This window comes from Paralichthys olivaceus, chromosome 6 (genome assembly GCF_024713975.1).
Source record: "Paralichthys olivaceus isolate ysfri-2021 chromosome 6, ASM2471397v2, whole genome shotgun sequence".
Taxonomy (NCBI): domain Eukaryota; kingdom Metazoa; phylum Chordata; class Actinopteri; order Pleuronectiformes; family Paralichthyidae; genus Paralichthys; species Paralichthys olivaceus.
Window position 1 is genome coordinate 8309226 of NC_091098.1, and position 26034 is coordinate 8335259.

At 40.6% G+C, this 26034-nt stretch overlaps 1 protein-coding gene across 1 annotated transcript in view; it reads left to right on the forward strand.

The window, feature by feature from the left end:
- The window catches only part of tafa5l (TAFA chemokine like family member 5, like), a 48510-nt gene extending 22800 nt beyond the window's left edge, over positions 1–25710 (forward strand). The window contains exons 3-5 of the mRNA XM_020088799.2: positions 7082–7209; positions 23245–23288; positions 25572–25710. Coding sequence (XP_019944358.1) covers positions 7082–7209; positions 23245–23268 — 152 coding nt within the window. The 3' untranslated portion in view covers positions 23269–23288; positions 25572–25710. The remainder of the gene's footprint in view (positions 1–7081; positions 7210–23244; positions 23289–25571) is intronic.
- Positions 25711–26034: the final 324 nt, after the last annotated feature.

The following is a 26034-nucleotide window of genomic DNA, read 5'->3' on the forward strand; positions in this document are numbered from 1 at the left end:
CTGTTTGGTGTGCACACTGTACACAGGAGGATTATGTGCTTTTCCTTGCTTGTCTCCCTGCTCTCACTGTAATCTGCTCCCTGACTCTCTCCCTTTCCCTTGCTGCTCGGCCCATTGTTGCCATGCCACCACATCACACTGTAATCGTACGGAGCTCGATGGACGCTGTGATAAGCGTCTGCAGGCTGCAGGGAGAGTGTTTAGTTGCAAGCTGCAATCTTCTGCTTTCACGCCCAGCAAAATGATTATTGACACTAAATGAGCAAAAACCTACAGCAGAAAAGAGGCTGAACAAAATAAAGCTTTCCTTAGAATAACATTACAGGCACAATTGAGAAGATAGATACTTTTTATTTACTTTTTACTTAGAGATGCCTATATTTAAAACAGGCTTATATAGGAAATGGGATTTTGATAAATCATGACAAAATGCAGTTAGAAGCCTGCATATTAATGAGCTGCCCCTGTTTAGGCTTGCTGTTGATGCTTGCTGTCATGTGCAACAACAGGGTTTTGTACTCAGGAGATATTGTGTTGATTTACATAATTTTCCCCAATTTTTTCATTGAGGTCAGTGCATCTCCACGCTCACTGTTTAAAGGTCCAGTGTGTAAGATTTAGGTGAAAGGGAACTATTGGCAGATATTTAATGTAGAATAATCCTCATGATGTTTTCACTAGTTCGTTTCATCTTTATTATATGAATTGTAGTTTTCTTTACCCCAGAAAAGGCTCTTTATATTCAAATACTTTATATTTACATCGAGGGGACCCTCTCTACAATTTTTATGACAACTGAAGGCTGCCAAAGGTTCTTCTTCATGTTTGGAAGGGGAGGGTGAAGTGAGGGGTGTTCAACATGCAATTTCACCACTAGATATCACTAAATTCTACACACTGTACCTTTAAATGTTAAATAAATCCCAAAAAAACTCCAAAGCTCAAAAAGGACAAAATATGACTTCTGTATATACCGGCTTTTATTTGAGAATTTATGGTAAACTCCTTAATACCTATCAAATGGATACCCAGAACAAAATTACATGGAGGCCTTTTTGGCAGTGAATGTGTTTGTTTCAATGAAACATTGTTATACAGGAATCATCTAAATTATCCTGATAGAATTTCATCATGACTGTCTAGTAGTTAATATACTAAATTGGAGAGTCAGATTATCACTGTCACAATGCGGCCAAAATTGAAATACACAGATAAATTCCCTACAACTGATTAACTGCTTATGTAACCCATCCCAAGTGCTATCAGACAGTTTTACCACAAAGCCCTTTTGAAAGTGAGCCCAAAAAATGCAATTGAAAAATCTCAGTAATTCCAAGCAACAGCTTGCTCAACAAAACACACAGTTTATGATGAAGTGTGTCTGCTGGCTGTGTTTAAAACTCATTGGATTTTTCTGTGGTCATAATTAGAAATGAGAGACCATCAGGGCTCTGGTAGCAGGATGGAGGACAGAAGACTGACAATGTGGCCGCTACAAATTGATCCATGATTGAAGCTTAATTAACATCAGACAGAAACCTTTTAAAAACCTGTTGTTTGTGGTGCTCAGCTCATCGTGTTGGATACTTAGACGCATCAGTATTAGTGCCATTATAACGCACAATTAATTGTTGTAATTCATGCTTTACAATATATCGTTTTTAAAATGCAATGGACCTTCTCTTTATGTGTTCCAGCAACTGCCTCAAAGGAAGCACCAGTATAAGTACCATTATCCAGATGAGACACACAGTTAATTGTTAATTGTCATGCGGCAAGTTGTATCGTGCTCTAAACGCAGCGATCCTGCTTCTGGTGAGGTTTCTCTTTGTATTTTAGACACTGCCTCTGAAGTCCTGTCTGTTTGTTTGTTGCACCTCATCTAAATACATTTAAAATGAGCTGCCTGTGGCTTTAGTAAAATTTTGATGTTATTTTTTTACTTGTGCAGAGGCAGAATTTCATCAGACTAACAGTGGGTCTGGTTTAAGTAAGTCACTGTTGTGCCTTCTGCCCTGTTCTGAGTCCCATCTGGCAGTGCTGTGTAGTGCAGGGCAGGGCAGGGCTTGGCACTGTGCATGGGGGGGACAGATGGTCTTACGTGTGATCTAGTTGGAGGTCCAGAGCCGTACCCCAGCAGGGACCCTTCCAGCTGACAAGACTGGCCTAACATCCACTTTCCCTGGGTCGGACTCCGACAGTGACTGCAACAGGACGGGCCACCCATGTGTCAGCCAGGCAGACAGAGACGCTCTCTCTTCCAGTCACCGCAGCCAGCTGTTTCACCTCTGCAGCTATTACATCATTACAAACAAGGAGGGACAAGAATTACATAACAGCCCTGAGCTCCTGTTTAAATACAACACAAACAACATCTACTTACTTATTCAACCAACGTCTGTATGTATGTGACCCGTTCATCAGCTTCACACTTGGCATGTGTACTGCTAAAGGCCCAGGGAAACGCAGCGTCACATTTGGTACGATTTAGACACGTGATACGTTCAATATTGTCTTCATAAAAGTAAAAGCACAATGTTGGTTTCCTGCTGCAATGCTTTATATTGAGCTGAACCACATAGCTTTTATTTTGAAAAGTTGTTAACTTGGATCTGAAGATTGTGACAGCCGACATACATTGTATGACTAGATAACACCAGTGGATTATTCAAGATTGTATATTAGTCACACACGTGAACATTAATAAAGCAAAAATAAGTTTCATTTTATGAAAATCATTGACCATAAAATCTTCATTGCAGATAAACCAGGTAGGATGAACACAAAGTTTTCTAACTTCACTCTTCTGCACCATAGACTGCTCATAAAACACACAACGTCCAGCACACAAACAGTATATTGTAGAACTGTTTGCAGAGGACTCACGAATGACAAGGAATCATTCTGAAGTAGCTCAGGAGCTTTAACACAGGACAATAGATCAACCCATTCCCACTGCACTAAAGTTATAATGATGCCAACATATCCATGAAGATTCTCTGGCATAGAGTGATCCAATAAGCCAGGTTTATTAGAACAGCAGTATGTAGAAAGCACATCACTGAGGGATGAAATATAGCAGCCGACAGATATTTATTATTTTTCATCACAGCTTAAGCTCAGTGGCTTCGAGTCTGTTGATGTGTGTAGGTGGTTGCAGCATTTACGCATTTCAATGTGTCTACAGTTGAGTGTGCCAGCATGTTGGACAGATAGGTTTGATGAATGGAGACAGGCTGAAGCCAAACTGCAGTTATGCTATTTTGTTGCGTGATGTTCCCGTTGAAGAAGTAGTAATGACAACACTGTCATATTAACAAACGCTGCCCGAGCCAGCCCCGCGGGTTATGGCACCAGGAAGTTCATGCAGTCATCATAGATCAAATCACACGGTCATTGATGGCACTGAAAAAGTAACAAGAGCAAGGTATCGAGTGCCCAGATACTGTGAGCTACGGCTAACAAATGCATTTATTTTAGCCAACCTCCGCGACTCAGGGCTGGCCAGCCTGATGCTCTCCACGGTTAGTCAGCACTCCAGCCACTTTGCCAGCTCAGCTTTTATTCCCGTACCCTGGAAATTGAGTTTTGCTTGCCATGTAATGTACTCAAACCTACATCTGCAACTGACTGATAAATCTACTTTTTGTTGCTCCTGACAGATGGCTGCGAAAATGAAAATTCACCGCAGCATGTTGCTGTGTCAGGACGAAGGTCACTTTAGATTTTCCTCTCCGCTTGGCTCAGGGCGAGGGCGCGATGACCATTTTGTCTCTAATTCAAGTTGCAAAGCTTTAATATTTTCTTTAAGCTTGTTTGGTTGAATGAGATGACAGGTTTCTGGATTGTTTTGTTCCACTGCTGCATCCGCCAGCAGCCTGACTACACTGGGAGGACACACCGAAAATCCCTGCTGATGTGCCAACAGTATCTGTTATTTGCTGAGCGACGACGGCTTTGTATCTACAGAGCAATAATTGCGTGCTTGCGTGTGTGGTTACATACATGAGGGTGCTGTTCAGGCAGTTTGATAAATACCACAAGATGACAGATCTTTATTGCAGAGCAGCAGTCGGGGTCTGACACTCCAAAGACCAATTTCAACTGTTAACAAGGCCTGGACCAGGAATACCTCACAGCGAAATGTCACCAGGCCTCCCTTTCCACACCTCTTTACTCTCACTCTCTCCCACTCCCTCTCCGCTCTGGCCTCAGCTCTCCCATGGACATTCAACGAATTGTAGTTCCTCTCTTTCAATTTGCAGACCGTGTTGCCTCGTTCCACAATATGCTGCCCAGGGGGATCATGGGTAGGCAAGAGCAGCGGCCCGGCCAGGTCCGCGGAGAGCTGATAACCTTTCAGTGTTGCTTTAGCACGCTGTGTAAAGAACAATCAGTGTTTATCACCATCGACTACAGGCTGATACTGATTCACTGTCATGCAGGCAGAGGGAGAGTGAGTGCATCACAGGCTTTCCCTCTGATGTTCTCCAGCAGACAGATAACTTTTCCTAGATTTAAGATTTGGGGGCTTTTTATTGCCTTTTCTCTTCTGTAATCCGCTTGCTCAAATCCACGGATTGGAATATTGCTGAGGATGTACATTTCAAATTTACAGAGCTCTGCAGCTGTCAAGGTAAAAAAATAATACATTCATACATTTAAATGAATGATTCGTGACTCGTGAATACTATTATCCTGCCATATGTTTTGAATTCGGATGTGAGATGTAACATTTTCAACAAGAGAGTGGTATATGTTCACTCGAGCAGCAGCAGCCTGATCTGGACAGTGTAGCTGAAACAATGTCCAATGTTGGATCACAACTGTATAAAATGTACTGAAAATGTAATCCACCAGCCTGACAGTATTGGTGAATGACCAAAACACAGATGTTGGCCAGATGCTAACAGTGTACCTCCCCAAAGCCCATTTTCCACTGGTCAAAGTACCCACCAGACACATGAACTTCCTGCTTTTGTCTGCAATGGGAATGGATATAATCAGCATTCACTCCCGGTCATGACTCAGGTCTTAATCAGCTCCGGCTCTGATGGAAATGAGACACCCAGGTGAATGCACTAGTTTGGCAAGACAGCGAGGTGAGGCACCTCAATTTTCTCTGTGTTTGAGATAAACACGACGCACCAGGGAAAAAAACTGAAAGACAAACTTGTCTACTGGCAACGTGAAAGGAGTTGATTGCATTTTTAAAACAGGTTTATATGCTTTAAAAAAAACCTGCTTCTACCTGCTAATTTAGGTGTAAAAGGGGTATTAATTACCAGAGTAGTCAAAACAACCTGCAACTTAAAGTGCTATCCACCAGTTTCTACAGTTCTTGGAGAGGTCGACTCCATATGTGAATAAGACGAGGTTAAAAGCTAGTATTTGGCTGGATCGTGTGATGAACGTGTGAACCTGAAGATTGGATTGCTTTCTTCTTTTTCTTCATAAAAACATAAAGTTGGTGTCTTGTTTATAGCTCTGTTAAAAAATCATCAGCTAGTGGTAACTTGGCACAACACTGCAAGTTTCTGCTTTAGTCGTGAGCGTTCGGGCCAAAAGAAACTGAGGTAATCGTCACTGTTTGTGCCAAGTTATTTTGAAAGAGCAACGACTAATGGAAAAAAAATTCCAACATCTCGACCAATGATGTAACTCACTCACTCACTCACGCACTCACTCACCCCCTTACCCCATCTATGTGGTTGTGTTTTGTACTTATATTGTGGCTTCTGAAGTTGTATTGTTGCTTTTGCATTCATGTTTTGGCTTTTGCATTCGTGTTGTCTGTTCATGCACTTGTGAGAGGCGTGTAGGCCACCTTAAGAGGGAGCTGTGAATTAATTTGGCTCAAGGGACATCACTAGAAGCAGTATTGGTCGGGTTGCCACCCTAAAATAATTCGAAAAAAGAATTATGAGGGTAAGATTTAATGTAAATCTGTATTCATATTCGCAAATTGCAAATTCAACATAAACTATTCATTTAGAGGCACAAATGAGTATTTTATGTTTTACCACGAATGCTACTGGGCTCTTTACAAATTCATGTGTAAAGAAAAAATACATAAATGAAGGTCAAGATGATGATAAAGAGCTGCAGTATTTCCCAGTTTGCACTCAGCCAGGTGACCTCGTGTTTAATTCTCTGTCATCTCTCTAATGTGTTTGATTTAAAACAGGAAAATGTAAATACAAAACAGCATTGACATGCCTCCATTTAAAACAAATTGTATTGTTAAATTAGATATTACAAGTATTTCCAAAAGACATCAGGAGGCTGTAATCACGCTGCATTATTTTGTGTTGCAGAATACAAATAGTTTTTTATTTTATTTAAAATGCATAAAAATGCAAATGTAAAAACATGACTATCTCAAGAAATTAAGTACAATTACAATTCAACATTTCTTTTTGCAATTGTTTTTCCTTGTTTGTGTGCACGGCCTTTGCAGAGAGAATAATTCTCAGTTTAGGGAACAAGGGCTATTTCAGCCATTGTTTCAATCCAACAATGAACCTTCAGTCTTGCTACTCCTGCCATGTAGCTCTATTCACTCATGCTGCAGGAAGATGTGCAACATTTGTGTGATATATTTTATAATGTGCCTGACCTTGACAGTGAAAAGACGGCAAAGTGTCATACAGGGAAACTATTGCAATGAATATTGAGTGCAAGTTTCACAGCGCCCAGTGTAGCTTCAAGTAAAATAATCCAACAATTCGATGTTATTGAATGGTTCTCATGAACAGACGTAGTAACTGAAACAACATGTTGAAAGAAAAAAGCAAAGCTCTGCAGCTGCAGTGAAAGCAAGCTTTAGCAGGAAAGTAATTTATGGACCACCAGCTGGTCTGTAAAGGTTACTACCAGAGGCAATTCAGACATGGAAGTTCAACAAGAATCTAATTAAAATAGGACAGGCTGGTAGACACACCACCACATGAAGATGCTTTCCTGTCTGGTGAGCATAAAAAGAAGACTCCTCCATTTTCTGTCCTAGAGAAATGTAAGTATTTTCCTGGGTCTGTCTTTCTAACATGCCTGTTTGACCTCTTCTCTTTGACCATCCCAGCGCGGATCGTGCGGAGCCGCCAGTGGTGCGAGATGGCTCCCTGCATGGAGGGGGAGGTCTGCAGCCTCCTGTTCAACCGATCTGGCTGGACCTGCACCAGGGGCAGCGGTCGCATCAAGACCATCACGGTAATTTACAGGACGTGATATCAATACCACATATGCACTTAACAGTATTGCACCCACGTTTTCAGCATGTGTGACCCCCGCCCCCTGCAAGCTGATAGCGTCACATGAAGCCTCGGCACCTTGACCTGGAGGCAGCACTTTCAGACAGCAGGTCAGGGTCCAGGTTTCAAAAAGCTGCATCAGTTGTGAATCTCAAAGGCAAGAAATTGAATGCTGTGCTGTTTTATGTGAACCACTACGACAAAGCATTGCCTCACTCAGAGATGTAACAGCAGATAGTGGTTTGATTGTAATCCACAGTTTAAGGGTTAGGGGTCAGGATCAGAAAGAAGTCAAAGAAACAAACTATTGGGTATGGAGAACTTCTGGGCGTTGGTGCTTTAGTAGCCACTGTGTATTTCTTTTTCTTTTTTTTTTAAACATCTTGGGAACAATGTGCAACAATGATTTTTTCTTTGTATCATGCAAGATGTAACAGTGGCAGTAAGACAGTGAGATGCTAGAGGTTTTCAGTCCCTGTTTGTGACGTCGAACATGACTCACCAGGGGAAAAAAACAGAAAGGCAAACTGCTCTGCAGGTAATGGAAATGAGTCAATCCCCTATTTCAAGCAGGTTAAAAGGAAGCTAATTTGGTGTTAAAGAGATATGATAGGAGAGGCTCAAGAATGAGTGTTCTGAAGATTCTGAACATTTACCTACACACTTATTAGACTGCCTTGTTATTTGATCCTCTGGCCAGGTTATATACACCACTCAAAACACCAGCACCAACCAGGAATACTGAGAAGATTTAAGAACACTCAAATATAATTTGAAACTATTCTGGACAGAACCTCTTCAGATTCCAGGAGTTACCAGCTCATATCAAAAACATTAGAAATGAAAAGTGAAAAAATTTAAATTTGTGGTGATCTGGTGAAGGGTAATAACTGTTATAATCCTGTTTTATTACAAGAGTCATGTCAGCCTCCTGCCTTTTTAAACTCATCAGCTCTTTCTGCTGCTGATCAGGCTCTTATACAACAATAAACAGTATAAACATCAATACACGGCTGATGGAAAACATCCGCTGTGACATCACTTGTTGGGGTGCAGCCAACACGCAGTGCAACACACTGAACTGCTCACTGTTTTAAACACTGGCGAGCGGTTCAGCAGCAGGTCTCTTTGGCGTTTGAACCATTCAACCTATATTGGCAATAATACAGTGAAACTCCTGACTCATGCTGACAGAATGTTAAATCAAAAATGAATATGAGCAGTCGATTAAATAACCTGCTCAAACATGAGATAAGACATTTAAAACATGGGTGTAACGCTGAGGAGAATATCAATAGCTGACAACACTCTGTGACCTCTCTGTGACTCTGTGGGAGACGGAAGTGAAAACACCATGGTGAATTTTTAAAACCTTCAATATGGTGTCATCTGCTCCTCTGTAGGCTCCTCTTGCAGCGACATGCCTCAGAGCTGCAAACGCTGCAGTGCTAACTGAGGCTTTTCAAAGTGATTAACTCTCATTCAATAAACACATCATTACTTCATCATCAGTAATGATGATTAATTTCACCCTTTCGTTTTTTGTATCATTATAAAGGAACTAGCGTGATAAATGAATTTGAATGCCATGAATGGCTCTGAAGGAAACCTACAGGCTGGCCAACAGTAGTCGCTCCGCAGGCGCTACCGCGTGTCCACTCAATGACTGGGTCGCCATGGATACAGGTCTCACTGTCGCTGTGAGCTTCTCACCGCACCACTTGGCAATTTCACACTATGCAACTTTATACACAATGGCAATGGCAGAGTTCTGTGTTCTGTTTGTCATGCCCAAGAAACACAATTATATTCCCTCCACTGTTCCCCCTCGCCTCATCTCTTCAACCTGGATCCACTGCTACAGTTGGTTGCATGTACACAATTGTTGTTCAAAAGTTGGCACTGCACAAGTTCAGCTTTTTTGGTTTTGGCTTGAATTGAATTGAATTAAATTCCATGTTTCCTTGTGCAGACACTGACTGCTTGATCACAGAAAACCCATTTGATACCACGCCTACATGTCGCCATCTGAAACCACATAACATCACATCAGCTGAAGGAGAATGTTGCCATGCAGATACTCAAATCTGAACAACCAAATCTGAACTTCTCGTTGCTTTTGAACCTTTGTTTTGCGGTGATAAAAAACACACTCTTTGCTAATGCTCTCTTGTAGACAAAGCTTTGTCCCAATTCAGGGGAATCAGGCCTGTGTCAAACCAAACCAAAATGAGACGATCTGGTCTACGGTAGATTTCTGTGATTTGTGTGACCGGCGTGTCCCGCCCTTACTGCTGTCGCCTAGCAACAGAGCAGTTGAACACAACGAGAAAGTTATAATGCACCTTGGTTTTTGTGAACTATTAGCGGCTGAGTTGAATCTTGATACTTAAGCATTGGACGTCTCGTTGCTCAGCATTATTTATTTGAAAAATTGTTTATTACAGAAGCGCAGTGAATTCTGGGATAGGTTCATTTGTTTCTTGGGGACAAAAGAACACATATAAAGGAGCATGTGAAATAGGACACTCTAGATGTACAGCTGTGACGCAATCTGTCTTCAAATGCAGTTTAATGGCGAAGGTTTCAATATACCATTAACGTATATTCAACATTTCTCTTCTGCAGTTATGTATCAGCCCATAAATCAGTATAACATATTGGTAATATTATTATTGGCCAATAAATCAGCATGGTTGATTAATGGATTCTCATAGATGATTTAAATTGCAATTTTCCACCATTGTAAAAGGAAAAAAATCTGCTCAAACCGTAGCAAGTAGACAGATATCTGCCTGAGGTATGAAAATGTCAAAATAAAAAGATAGAGAGGCACCAAAGGGAGACGCAGTGGGACGTAACTTAAAGAGACAGAGTGAGTGAAACAGCACAATACAGCATGTTGATGTCAGCAAGAGATGACACGACGGTCAGAGCAGCAGAGACTGTTGTCCTCGTCACGAGGTACACAAGGCCACGGGTCAACCTGTCACTGGCTCTGTTGATTTTCACTCTTTCTCTTTTACTCGCTCGCTCGCCTTCTCTTTATCTCTCTCCCTCCTCTGCCTCGTCCATCCGGCAGCCCTGGGCAGCTGCGGCAGATTTTATGCGTGCATTCTCATCGCACTCTAATCTACCCTGACAGCACACTTAGATGAGTGTTTTGCATTTGCACATATATTTACTTAAATTTTTGTTAATGCAGATTACGTGTTCAGCTGAATATCCCCTATTCGCTGTTGTTGATCAGTTTTTTCCAGAAGTTGAGAGGGTTGGGGGTTGGGGGTTGGTGGGGGGGGGGGGGGGTGCAGAGGACCAGACCGTTGCTTGGCAAGCACATGCGAGAAAACAAGTGTAGAGACAGAGTTTTTTACTGTCTTCACGTGCACTTGATCACATTGCATAGCATTCTCTGCGACGTGTCTTTGGAAAGCTGACAATGGCTGCAGTCATTATTCATGTGATTCATGCTGTGGTGCACAGGTTTAACGTAGGTGGTGTCAGCTACTGGAATGAAGTGACAGATGCGGCAGATCATGCAGGAAATTGTGCATCTAATAAAACACACATTGTGCTGTAGATATGGATTATGCGTAGGGTTTGGGTTCAGTTGCATTTTTACCAAATCAAAGTCCAATGTCAAATTGCTCATTGAAATCAAATAATAACTAATGCCTTTTGAAATCCAAGCTCAGTTAAAAATTGACTTCAAGGTTCAAGGTGGTTTGATCAATCTGCGTTTTGTTGGCTGACGAGGCAGAAACGCTTTATTTCTGATTGGCAGCCTCATTAATGTTTACAATGTGTAGCTACATCCATCAAATGAAATGAATAACAGAAGATATGAAATGCAGCCTCGATTGATTTGACACATTGAAATATACGATATGTGATAACATATATTTGTATAATAGAAAAATGTGCATTGGATACTTGCATTGTATATGAGGTTATTTAAGGCGAGATAGGAAAGAGGAGGAGATTACAGCACATGAGTCGTTTAACCAAACAACATATAAATACAGTAAATCCTCCAGGGAGCCATCTCTGCTGTCATCTGTTATTTTTCAATTGTATGTATGTTTATCTGTTTGGGTTAGCACCTGACCTGCATGGGGCCTGTACTACAAAGTGACTTTAAGTTACCCAGGATCAATTTTCATTATCAGACTAGAATAAACCTAACATTGGCCTCTTAATTAACCCTGGGTTTTCTTATCCAGCCACAAACAAGTTCAGTTAACACAGGCAGAGTTTGGAATTACTGAAATGTTTTTATTTTCATTTATAATCCTCAGAAATAATAAATAGTGTATGAATCAGTTTTTAATAAAATCAGATTAGTATTAAAGCATCAACACTGTCAGGTATTATGTCAGAATAAATGTTATGAATTTATGTTACGATAAATGTCTCACTCCATTTGTTAGAAGATCTGTTTTAAAAGAAAAGCGATTCTGCTCAACTATGAAGAAATCTTCTGACGATGACTCATGTTTTCCAGTGATCTGATTGGTCAGTAGTTCAGTCGTTGATAGGTTTTGGACTCTTATCAGGAACTTAACTTGCTCTTGAGCAGGTTGGCGGCTCAGCATAAGTTACCACGGTGATTTACCCTGGTATAAAGAAGTTAAACCTTGAAAACCACAAACCCTGCTTCGTACTGCAGGCTGCCATGTTGGATGCAAGCAACCAGTGAGGGACAATTTTATTCTGAGTGCTGCTGGAATTGATACAAGTGGACTCACTGATAATATTGTCCTGGCTGTAGCTGGTTATTCTCTCATCACTTTCACAACAGCTATTGGCCCAGGTTACCACATACTTCAGACAATAATGGTCTCCAGTAGATGACTGCTGATGTGATTCCCTGATTTTCCTCCCGCACCACAGAGACAGCTTCATTTCACAGGCCAATCATAAAAGAAAACAATGGCTGAGAGATCAATGAGATTTGCTGTGAATGTTCCTGATCTTATTAGGATGAATCCTGCTTCTTGTAATGACTGGCTGACCTTTCCTCTAGCACCACTATCAGGCCAAAATTTAGACAGGAAATATTGAAAATTAAATGGCAATTTTTACTGAGCATATCTGTTCTCCTCAGAGGATTTTGACGCATGGATATAACGGCCATTAAAGCAAAAACTCCAACCTGAATATAACCTAGGTACAATTTACAACAGAGTATTAAACTAAAACTGTAAAAATCCTACATCCCTATATATCAGAGCAAATAGATCTAATAAATCCTTGAAAACATAATCCAGTGTTTTAATATAGGGGAGTGTGTGTGTTCATTGGTTAAAATGTTTAGTAAATAAGAGAGATATTCAGATACCATTTTTTTGCTCCCGGTGGATTCCAATACGTTTACTTTTGCATATCGGCCAATACCGAGTACTGATCAGATACCAGTGCATTTAAAAAGAATAAAAACTTATATAAGTATTTGCATAAGCCTTGCTCAGGTTAAAGCCTTTGAAAAACCAATACATACAGAGAATAAATTCTGTAGAACCAGTTTGACAGTGATTACAGGAAAAGATTACACAAATAAGAGATCAGATTCTGAACATCTCTAATTAGAACTACTTTCCTTTTTATCCGGTGGGGGAAAGCAAACAAACTAAAGAAAAGCATGAAACAAAAAAATCTAATTTGCAAACTTACAATTCTGTGGGAAAATGATCTGGCTCATTATAGGTAACATCAATTGATACATAATAATCAAACAGCAGAATAGTGCGGTTATCACTACAATCAACCTGATGTATTAATAAAGGGATTTACGAATCAAGCTGCATTAGACACAAACATATTTCTGTGCACCTGAATCTCTTTCGTTTCACCACCCTCCCTCATCCTGCCCCTCAGTGCGTGTGCAGCTCATGGTGGCACTGCCAGGTCACACTCTCCAGCCTCACCTGCTAATGGAGTTTGCATATGCAGCCCCGCTCTCCACTGCCAGCTATCCATTAATATGAATCACTCTCTGGAGGCCCTACCCAAACAAGCTGGCAATTTGTCTTCACTAGTGAGCCGCTGAAAGATCTACACATGATACTCTCCGTGGCGGAGAGTGCGTTTCAGGAGGGGTGGGGTGAGGCGTTATGAGATTGGTTTCATACACTTGACAGGGAGGGTGTGGATGAGAAGGGCTGGGTTACACAAGAGCGGATGTGTATGAGTGTGCGGAGGGTGGAAAAGGCCGTCAGGTTGAAAATTGGCAAGACAGACAGAATTTCAGACGGTGAAATGATTTTTTTCTCCTTTCAGGCGAGCAGAAGGGTTGTGAGATTGTATCACTTGCTCCGTGCTTGGTGAGACCACCATTAAAGTCTATTATTAGCTTTTGCTCATTAAGTGAATGGCTCAAAAGGAAACTTAAAAAATTCCTCTTTGAAGATCAGACTGTTTCCCCAAATTTTAAAATAGTTATAACCCTGAGTGGATCATATTCAGACTGCAGTTCATGTGCCCTCCGACCCTCAGACAATATTCGACAGTCGCCGGGAAAAGAAAAAATTGCTACACCCACACAGCACATGCCACTGCTCAGCCAATGTGTAGCCTGGAAAGAAAAGAGTTTGGCATTTTTGCCAAACCAGGGAGAGGAGAAATACACACACACACACACACACACACACACACACACACACTACACCACCCGGGAGGTCAGAAAGGCTTGCATCATTTTTTTCTTTTTTGCACTGATCGCCCTCCTCCAGCTATGAGCTCTTTGTTCCCGTGTCAGCCAGCCTGAAAAAACTAGTGAAGTATGTGTAGTCCTGCCAGTGTGTCTGTAAACATGAAGTCATCGTAGCCAGTTAGCTCTGAAAGCTTTTTGAAAGGATGTGACCCAGAAAAAAAAATCTTGATTTGTACAGGAAAAAACGAAGATGCACCTTACTGAGGAACAGAAAAAATAAAACAGGTGTCTGAATTAGAAATGTGACAAATATGATGCATGAGGGAAAAACGCTGGATTGTTTTGGTGGCACTGCATCAATACAAATGTTCCTGTCCAAACTGAAGGAGTTATGAAATTCTCACCTCCTGTGAAGGAGGGGGGAGAAGGACAGATGATGTAGTTATGTAACGCTCGCTAGCACCTCAGTTAAAAATGCTTCAGTGTCGACGACAAACAACCAGGCGGCCAAGTCGTGTATCACCATAGTCACTGCAACCCATCCGACCCGAGACACACCTCTAATGAGTTCGCTTCTCTGCTCAGGCAACGCAGCAACATGACTGTTTGTCTCCGAGCTTCTCGAAATGAATTGTTGATTAGTCGGTGAGGTTGGAGAGTCGCGGTGCAGACGGCAGATCTCTGCTTGGCTTTGTGTCATTAGTGAAAAAGGATGGGAGAGGATGTAGTGCTCAAGTAAAAGTAAACAGAAAGCAATAAGGTTTCAAATTGAGGCTCAGGTGCGCTCCCAAAAAATTTCCTGGCATGTCGTCTTATTTCGAATGGAATTTCAATACAGATGGTAAAAAATAGTGTTGAGGTGGCATTATTTCACTGCTCCAGAAACTGCAAAACAGTTTATTATTTCTACAGTTTCCTTAAATGTATTTAGTTTTCTTAATGCGTTTGATTCAAACTGTGAAACAGGCAAGTGATATTTTCTCTGCCCTGCTGGCCTTTGTTTATAGTCTTGTGATCATGTTTATTTTGTTCGGCTCAGTCCCATGAAAAAACAAATGAATTCATCATGGTAATAACTACAAGCATATCTCATAATAATATACATGATCTCATTCCTCTGTGCCACAGAGCTCAATCATTGTCCAAAAAACTATTAATATATATTAATGCATCACACAAATGCACCAGTACCAGGAACAATTTATTTCACTTGACTTAATACCACATACACCCTCATTTGATTTAAATTTAATTAAACTAAATATGTATAAATCCACCACTGAAAATAGTCACTAACAAATCTTTTCTCCCGTTCCAGTCAACTGCAGTAATGTTTGCTATAAACTACAACTCTCAACTGGAAAATACTGAAACGGATTTGTAAGTTTCATTTTTTAGGGATTCATATCGACAATGGGAAACAATAAATAGTTGAAAAACCTGACGTGAGGTGGAAAGTCACAGTATTTAAAGATAGGGCTAACAGATTGGTGACTTGGGACAGAAGATGCACTCTTTGGGTATTTTTATATCATGGGTATTTTGGTGTGGTTGTTGTTTTAAGCCTTTATTTGATTGTGGAGATATGATCTATATACGCAACAAATATTTCATCAGTTAGATCAGATTTGGCTGTTGAAATTCAACGATTTGCTTGTAACAAAATGAACAGGGTTGGAGGGAGGTTCCTATAATTTAATAAACAAGACATCTCTCCAAATTAATTTGTGCTAACTTTGCTAATGTTGGGTCTGAAATGTGCAACAACTAACAAAAGCCAGAGATTATTTCAGTTTAAGTTGCTCTCAGTCTTTCTAGGTCTGAGTTTGCAACTGCCTGTACCCGTCGCAGACATCTTCACCGAGTGGTCGGGAATTAGCAGAATTACTTTACACCAGGGAGCGGCATTAAAGTGAGGAGTGGGGACCCAAATGTCTCCTGAAGTAGCTTCACACTAACTGAGAATTAAAGCTTGATGTGGAGAATCTCAGTCGACTGTGGGGTCTTTGACTGATGATACTCAAATGGAAGCAACACTCAGATGTGGCCTTTTTCTATTTTTTGGTCTTTTGCTTCTCTTGAACAGAATATAGGTGAATTTTAGTATGTTTTTTTTTTTTGATAAGGTCTGTACTGGTACTACATGCTTGAATTTTTTTTTTTAACTTTAATAAGCTATAAAAGATGCAGATGCAGACACCCACACATCTCACATATTGCTCTCTTGCTGCTGATGCAACACAACCAGTTTAGATCTAATATAACATTAGTCAACCAGAGAAGCAGAGGTGCCTTTGTCCTTCTGATTTATTACCTTTAAAAGCTGCTTTGTCTTTGTTATATTTAAACCTCCAATCTGCATGGCATGATGCATGCAGTATGTGCTTCATGTGTGCACACCCTGAAACAGTATTTTGCAGAGATCCATGTATTGCAACAGAAACATTCTGTAACCATTGCTGCTATAATAACAATTCTCCTGCAGAAAGATTCAGCTGAAAGGACTGACTGCTGCTGCTGGTGAGGGGAGGGGTCACATTAGCAGCCAATCTTTTATCTGTCATGTGATTTTATTTTTAAAGGCACATTTTCCATTCTTATAAAACCAAATCTCAATCCAAGCAGCTCATCCCACTGAGTACAAAATCTATTTCAAGAGGTGCTTTGCTTTTCTTTTGGCTTTCAGTCTAATGTGCAGTTGCATTAGTGTGTATGTGACTTTGCACTTACACCTTTTATGACTTGAGTACAGGTTTGTTTTTTTAGGTTATGTAAATTGTAGCTTTTTTTGTTCTTCTCTGAATCTTGTATTTGTCACAAAGCTGCCTTCTGAACCTCCTGCCAACAGATTTGTATTCTCAGTGGGTTGCCATCTTTAGATAAAGGTGGTCTTTGATGGTGAAATCACTTTCATTTGGTGCTGCAGCGCTGTGACCAGCAGCATTCATTTAGCCTAAATAAAGTGCATTATGAGAGAACGAAGTAGGTTGTTTCTTAAATAGTAACTCCTAGTTCTGAAAGCAACATAAAGTCAAAATGTGCCCCCAAGCAAGAGGATGTGGTGTAAATGGTCTCATTTCTAAAACAGCAGGAAAATATCAGAGGAAATCAGGACCGGAGGTCATTAGAGAACTATTTGTATTTTTGAAATGCATTGGGACAAAAAATGATTTTTCAAATATTAGATATGCATAATGTGCACCGTGCTCTGCTGGTTTTCATTCTTAGTCTGCAGTTGAAATTATTAAAATCTGTGCACCTGCAAGAAAATTCGAACCTATAGAATCTATTTCTCCAGTGTTGGGTTAAAACATACAGAAAACACATTGCTGCCATGGCAAAAAATGAAATACAGATCAGCATAACATGGAACATTTTGTGTTATCACGTGAAACAAAACAATTCCACTCTATTAATCCCGAATAATGGTTTAGGGTAATAAAAAAACAGGTTGAAATACAAAAAGATACAGACAAGCTCTGACAAACATCCACTAAGACAAAAACACAATTAAACACCAAAAAGAGCAGTTTCTTTAAATGTAGTAGATTTCAGTTTCACATAGTGATGTTATAAGTGTGTATGTCATAATGTGAAACACATCTTTAATTTATAAACTTTTCACGGTAATACACTGATCCGTTTTGCTTCTTCTTCTGTGTTAGCAATACCCTGAAAACAAGAATTAATTTTGTGCAGCAGTATGTACCAAGAGAACTGCATATCTGCAATAAACCAAAACTATAATTTTAGATTAATTGTCAATCTAATGACTCAAAGTCACCACCAGCCTCTCTTTGATATAAACATCACACAGAGGAGCGTTAGAGTGCAGCTCATATGTTTTATGTTTTACTGGCTCACCTCCAGGCTCTCATATACATTGCCGTTTGTGAACTGGGAGTAGCCCTGCCATATCGCATGTGACAGCTTCTCTCTGGATCCTCGGGGAGAACATACTGTAGCCCTTGGACGAACATTTCTAAAATGACTGATGTTCAAACAGCATGCATGTCCCTGCCAAACAGACAGAGTACATGGAGGTTACAGTTGATAAGCAAATACTCTCTTTATTTCAGTTGCATTCAACGATCTTCTGTTTATCAAATGGAAAAAGAAAAATGTGCCGCTTGGGCCTCAGCTCATCTGTTTGTCAGGTGCTCTGGCATGATCATCAGTCTTGAGGAGATAGCGTGTGAGCTGAAGCAGAAAATATATTGAAATAGGTTAGATTGATAGAGATGTTCAGAAAAGAGCTAAATTGCTGAAGCGGGCCCCCGTCTTGTGTTATTGAACATGCACAATATTCTGCGTGAAGTCATCTTCATGATTACATTTACAGTATCTCCTACTTTCTTTGGTAGTCATCCACAGGGTGTAAACCTGCAACACATTGCTTTTTTTTTTCCTCTGGTGCTGCCATCATCTATTAAACCAGCCCTTTTTTCACATTGACTTTGCCAGGCACATGTTGCCCCCCCCTCTTCTCTGTCTGTGACCGAGAATGAATGTGGTCTCCTCCACTGTCACTTTTCGCTCGCTTTATCCCACTCCCCTTTTTGAAGTACTGTCATTGCCGGGCTTTGAACTGCCATTTGTGTTTTAGCCGGCACGCTGCTCGTCTCCACAGCTTCGTCTGGTGTGAAAATTGCCACAGCCACAGGCCACATTTCAGCACAGGGGTTTTTGTAATAATAATTGCACAGCGCTTCTTTATGGACCGGACACATTCAGCGAGCTCAGCAGCATCCTGTTTCAAAGCGCTGATGCTTTTTGTGCCCTTTGCATCTTTTGTTTATGCATTTCTAATAAATAGTTTAGTGATGCTTAAACTGCAGCAATCTATCATTTTTTATGCAATTTGAGAGGCTGGATCGGCCTGAAAACATAACCCCAGATCTGTTTTTAGTGCTAGAAATAAGATACATGCAATTACTCTCAATACTGTTCTCAAGTTAAATTAAAAAGAATATTTCTAGTATTTGCACTGTTATTGATTCTTTTAATTTTATGCTATTGTATATGTAATGATAAGATAAGATTTATTCATCCCTCATTAGGGAAATTCACCTGTTACAGCAGCAGATAATCAAAAAGAGGTTCACAAAATAACAAGTGAAATTAAAAAGAGAATGAAAATAGCCAGTAAAATTGAAATAGAATTAAAAATCCATCGAAGATTTACAAAAGAAAATCGAAATGAGGTTGGAGCTGCTGCAACAAGCTGCCAATCATGCAGAGCCATCTTGAAAGATAGATGCAGTTTTCCCATATCCTGAGGGTGGAAGGATCAGTAGTGTTGTACGCTGTGCACTTTTAAGGCCCATTGATCGGTCCAATATCACATATTTGATTTAATTTATTAGTTTACATAAATAAATTGACTTGGCCATATGTTCTCTAAATTGCACAATGTTCATGTGACAGCTGTAAATACTTTGCAGGTTAAGATTTTATATCAACTGATAGCTAATGATGCATTGTTATAGATTAAACCACCTGCTCACATGTTTATGCACCAGTAAAAAATACTAAAGTAAAATACATTACTGGTCTCTGGACTAAAATTTTTTCTTCATCTTATTCACTCCACTCCACACATCACGGCTGAGTGTTTTACTCTGCATGCTGCTGTGCATTTTACTTTCCACTCCACATGTCCTTTGCTTTGCATTACTTTCCTTCAGTATGAAAATCAATACTCTCGCTCTTGCTTGAGTCGAGTTATCCATCACAATTTACATCAAGTCCATTTTCATCAAAGTTACATTACTGGTTTGAGGTAGTGCATTGCTGACGTTTTATATTAATCTGCATTTAAACTGCATTATCAAGCAGCTGTAATTTACATTCACAGAAATTAAGGCAGACTCTTGTAAAATCACCGTTGGTTTTCCCAGTCGTACAGAAATGAAGTGAAACCAGTGTCTGTCTGGGACAAATATAACCGAAGATGTTCAGCAAAAATGTAAAAATTACTAATCCCTCAAAAGACTGTGTCATGTGACAGTCGCACGCTGTGTCTGAAGTCACTCCCTAATCACAATGTAGTGAGCTTGCTATTTTGTAGTGGGTGTCCTAATGTTAAGTGAAGTTTTTATACCCTATATAGTGGACTCATTGTCTACCACAATGTATCATGGAAAGCAGTGGTCACTAAAGGCTGGTTCATGCTTTTGAGTTGGTGTGCACGTAGCCTACGCACATAACTGCCAGTGGTGGTTTCTATCCTGGTGTTGAGTGACTTCCGGTTTCTGCGTATTTAGAAACTCTCTGGCGTCTCTGTTTACTTCAGAACACGGGCTCTGCTTAGGGTACATGTCTAGGCACAGGCTACGGCTTAGCTTCAACGCAGAGGCATGAATTGGGTTAACCGAGCAATATACAGTATACCATCATGCATTGCACTCGTGGTGGAGAGACAAGGGGAGAGAAAGCAGCAGGAACAGTCTGACCTGTTGTTTTAATTAAATAGAAGAAGAGCAGCTCATCACAGCCCAAAGTTGGGGAAAGAAGTTTGTTTTTACATTTAAAGATGTTCTTTTTGACCTTAAAGCATAAATCAGAGCAAAATAAACATTTAAAAGAGAAGCAAAGAAAATGCACCGTATTGTCCTAAAGCCTTTTTTCTTTTCCTAATGAGCTCACCATGAAGTGTATATAGTTATCACTATATTGTGAAGTAGGGAATAGTGAATGAGTGATTTCACACAAGTCTCCCTCAGCAGGGGCGGATCCAGGGGTGGGACGGCTGAAATCTGATTTGCCCCTGAAGTGCCCCTGTAATAATAAATATTTTCTAAGCTTTTTTGAAGTGCACAATGTACTTAAACAACAATTCTCAGAGTTTATTCAGTGACGTTTGTCTTTGCACAATTTTATAGAGCTAATAAGGAATGACTTACTGAATCAGGAATTGTGCATGGAAGTTGGACGTATATATTTTTGGAGCCTCTGTCTTAACTGTGGCCTCTGATTTGAAACTTTTAGATCTGACACCGTCCCTCAGCTCTCAGCCTTAAAATCACCTTTTGTTCTAAGTCTCACAAATACAATGCTCTAATCATCCATGTTTTCAGCCACAGCAGGCTGCTGTTTTCAGCAAAACATCTCCAGACAAGCCGAACATCAGCTGTACATCAGGCTCACCCACAGTAAGCTATAGCTGTGCTTGTTAGCCTAATGACAACAGCAGCTTGAGTGGCCAGTAATGGTCTTGGACCTTTGTGAGTCTCCCACTGATGAAACCAACTAAGTCCTGTGCAGGACTTCACTTGTTATGAGAGACCTCTGGGAAAGGTTTTTTAGTTACTGCAGTGATGGCACAGTGCCTGTCTCCATAATGGCTGGCTGGGCTGCTGGTGAGAATTCTGCAGCTTTAAGTGTCACCAGATATACTGTCGCTGCTTTGTTTCCTCCTGAGCACTGAGAAAACAAGCTGTCTGATGCACCTGCGGCGGGTTCCCTCTCTCGGACACAAAGACTTCTGGGAGTTGTAATGTTACCTTGGCTGAGGATATTTGTGTGATGCAAAACATACTGTATCTAAAAAAATACTTTGATCCTAAAATATGCTGTGTTGATGATAAGGAAGGAAGTTAATAGAATCCCTTAATATTTTTTTGCCAATCTCTGCTGGCGCACGCTCAAAGATCCAGGCTATGCACCTCATTTGAACTGTGAAACTTTATCATTTATGCACAGTGCTCAGTGTTTACATGTGATGATGAAACAAGGGCACCCCAAGCTCAGAGACGAGGTCCAAATGCTTCTATTTCACCGCAACAAAACCAATTAGCAAAGCTCTTATTAGTCTGTTCCCTACTTTCCCTCTCTCTCTCACTCACTCCTTATCTGTGAATCTCCCTCATCCTCAACGCCAGCGGGAGATAAATATGTCTTCTGTGTCCTTGGATTCCTGTCGTGTAAGCACCGGCGGTGGTGAACACTGTTTACCGGTGTGCATGGCAGGCAAACAGCCGGCACGGTTTGTCCCGTGGGGCCAAATTCACCTTGTTACCCTTTTAATTAGTAGGAGCAGTTAATAGTGCTGTCCGCATCTGCCGCCTTAGATGCTGCTCCAACTTCACATATCCCTCAGATCGATAGCCACAAGTCGCACTAAGGCAGGCAGATGAGCAAGAGGCGAGGGGATCTATTGTGGGAGCAGCCCAGGTGCATTGGATGCTTTTTGAAGAGAATGTAAATAACACAATATGCTCCTTGATGGAATCCTCAGCGCCCGTGTACGTATATAACTATCCCTTTTCCTTTTTCCATGTACATTTGAAGGGATAACAAGGTCTCTGGGTTCCAGGGACCTGCACCTTCCTATCACCCAGTGTCTTCTCATCCACATTTCCTCTACCTTGAAAATGAATGTAATCAAAAAGCTAAGGGTTTGCTCTGCAGATTCTATTGTGCCCTTATAAGCTTTTATCCCTCCCAACTGCTCGCCCTGTGCTCATTTCTTTTCTTGTTTTGATTTAAAGATGCAGTGGAAGTACTTAGCATTTAGATGACATGCTGCAGGAGAGGTGTGATGGATCAGTGCCTCTTCAGAGGACTGAATTTCCTCGACAGTGCCGCAGCCGGCCGACCCGGTCGGACGGACAGAACGACGGATCGCAGGACGTCAGGCTGGGTGGGCAGCGGAATACCAAGTCTGCCTCACTGCTGCAGAGAAGCCTGGCACCGCCGCCAGGAGAGAGGGGACTGCTGGGAATGCCAATTCACTACCCAGGCAGCCGTCTCGCCTTGGCTCCTCCGATTGGCTAAACAGACGATTAGCTTCTTGATTATGATTAGCAGAGTCATTATCTACGAAAAAGTGGCCCATTCACCAATATTAAGAAGGCAAGGGAGCTGTTTTTTTCCTCCGGTCGAGGGGAAAAGTGTGTGATTTCATGTGTTCTCCTAAAGATGAATGCACGTGGCAAGAAGTTGTTGTTCACAGAGAAACAAAGTGGAACACTGTTTATCACCCTGCCCTACAGCTAATGTGATAAAAAAGGTTCTGTCTGTGTGATGCCACTGATGGAAGAAAGAGAATGTCTCTCACTCGTTAACGCGGATGATGAGGTGGCCATTACTTGCTCGTATTTTCCGCTCGAGGAGAGAAGCAGTGTCCTCAGAGGTCATAAAAACAGGGAGAGAACAAAATAACCTTCATCTTCCTCCATCTTGCCTTAGATATAATTGGAATACATGCCATCTGTGCTTTTAAATGGACATATGCTGCTTTGTATCCAAGGCCAATATGCTTAAGGAACGTTGAATAAAACGTTGATGAAGGCCGTCCCTCTGTTCCTCAGATGCTGACCTTCTGCTTCTCTTTTCCAGCCTATGCCCAAGGAGCCGTCGTAGGATGCAGAGGAACACAGCAGGTATGTGAGTTTTTAATGATGTATTTTATTCCACTTTGCATACCGGGTGCAAGTTGGGGTCACTTTGACATCCAGCTCAAGCAAACACACTTTTTGATTGGTGCATCTCGAAGAAAAGCAGAAACATAATGAATGGCAGAGTCTGCCCCTCTGTTCTAAGTTGTTATACAGGGTCAGTGTAGCTCAGAGCTGGAATGAGTCTGATATTATCTTCTATTCATCAAGTGTTTTCCACTCTCACTACTGAGCTTAAATAAAGATCTTGTAGTCACAATGGAATCTACCATTTCTCAGGATTCAGTCACTTTGATGTATCTATGCAAAGAAGAAATATCAAAGACAACTATTGGATTTTGGGAGATCCACAAGGGTGGAAAATAAAAGACCCGACTCTGGTTACATCAAAGAAAGAGGCTGCATCAAGTGTCAAAGCTTTCTTTTATGACCAGAGCGAAACATTGATATTTATTGGAGGCTCTTTTTCTTCCTCAAATGCAACAACTAAAAGAAAAACCATGTTTTAAAAGTTATTTTCTAAATTTCATAGTAAAATATTCTTACAAATGTTGATTGCCTTCTTAACGTTCCCTCCAAGTTGATACCCGCTTATGTCTGTGAGTAAATGACAGCCGGTTAGCCTGACCCTGCTGGGAGGTGAACTTCCAACTATTTTCTCTAAAACCAAGGAAATCTGCTGAAGATTAAACTGAATTCCTCTCCTGAGAACATTGACTGAGTGTCTGTGAAGCTTTTATATTCTGCAAAACCATGGTCATTTAGAATCTGCATGCTTTATGTCTCCTAGCCAATATTCTAAGATTGATTTTCCCTCTTCAACTGAGAAAACAAAATGAATCACGCACAATTACCAAGGACAGGGAGAAGAGGGGAATTGGGGGCGTCATAAATATTTATTTGCAAGCCCTGGGAATTTGTGCAATTCTGTGTGGATTTGCCAACTCATATTTAAGTGTCTGAATGATTTATATGGTCGGTCCTGGGTGACACATTTGTCCACTGTCACCCCGAATCATTTCTGTATTAACATTTATGGATTTATCCATATGACATATTCATGGCAGGGTTCTATTATCATTCAAATGGGTTTCCTGATTAAATGATTGGTTAAATTAAACCATTAACTGCAGAATTTCACTGGAGATGGAAAGGAATGTATTAGTGTATATACTCATGGACCCTTTTCAGAATTCTTCATAAAATTAGCTTTGTTAAAGCAGAATAGGTCAGATCTGTATTATATAAAACTGCTGGTCTTAGCAAGTTTTTTTACATTCAGACTTGTCCATTATATAAATGTTCAGCATCACTTAATGGAACAAGGCTAGCATTATATTTGGAGCCTCCTGCAGCAAAGGTAGAAATGGCACATGAACATGAATGGAGATATAAAGAAGATACAAAGGAAGGAAAATGTATTAGTCGTCTCACAGGATGAATCAGAGATTGTTTTTCAGTTGAAGCATTAAGCAAAGACCATCATGAGCACGAGTTGCTCTCAAAATGAAGACCCTCATAATATTTCACCATTTATTAGATAGAGGTAATGGTGAAAGAGCGACTTAGAGCATCACTTAATTATCATGCAGATGACATGACAATTAAATGAGTCACTAAGTTTATTACATTTATTACAGGAAGACAAATACTTAATCTCTCTGCATATTTAACCTTGTTTCGTGATGCTGTCGTCTTTATGTTAATAGATTTCAGTTTGGTGTTGTGTTACAGTAAATGAAATGTTATGCTACATTTGACCTAGTGAGACTTGCTGTCATCATTTTAACACAACAGAGACTTGGTGGTCTATAATATTGTCAGCAATTCAACAAAGTTAATGTCTGAAAACGGAGGTGGGTTTTTTTCTTATTGAAGAAGTTTGAAAGCGGGATGTATTTCACCTTGAGATTCTGTAAAGACATAGACATAATGCTAAAAATTGGGGAATTTTAACAGACTTATTGCACAAGAAATCCAAGTGCAAAAGAAAATATCTAAGAGCCGAGGAGAAACCCGAGTGCAGGGCCTGGAGCGCAGGAAAATCTAAGCACAAGCACTGTTTATTTGAGTGTGAGAGCTGTGTTGAGTGAAAGCATTACCAAATCTGAATGAGAAATCAATAAGTCCTGCTCTCAAACTATAAGACACACTCTTGAATAGCAATAGGAAAAAAAAAAAAAGCATAAGAAAGGCTTATGGATCATTTTTGATTGTTGAATACGATTTTGATCTGATCACTGTGTTTTTCCTCCATTTCCCCAACAGGCTCATTGACATCCATGATTCAAAAAGGAACTGATGCCAGTCACTACAACCGAACATTGTGTCAATTCACCGACAAGGCTCCAAAACTTGACACCAGGCCTGATCTTCCGTTGAAAAGAAATTAAATTAATAAAAATAATCACCCCTGAGCTTCTCCCATCACCGCAGTGGAATACTCTCGGCAGACACTTGTAAGAACTCTGAGAAGTCTCAAGTGAGCAGCATGGTACACCATCGCCATCAAATCTTCACTGCAGCCAAATTCACGGACTCATCATAGAACAAGAACCCTGTAAGGAACAGTTATGACCAGATGATGGAATATTATTGAAGTACTTTACCTGTTGTTTTTAGTGAGCCACCGCCTGTCAGGATTTTCGCAACCTTTGTGGCTTGAATTACACTTTGTCAGAAAGTCTCTAAGAAGTCAGCCCCTTCCTTTATCATCACTGCTGTGAAACTG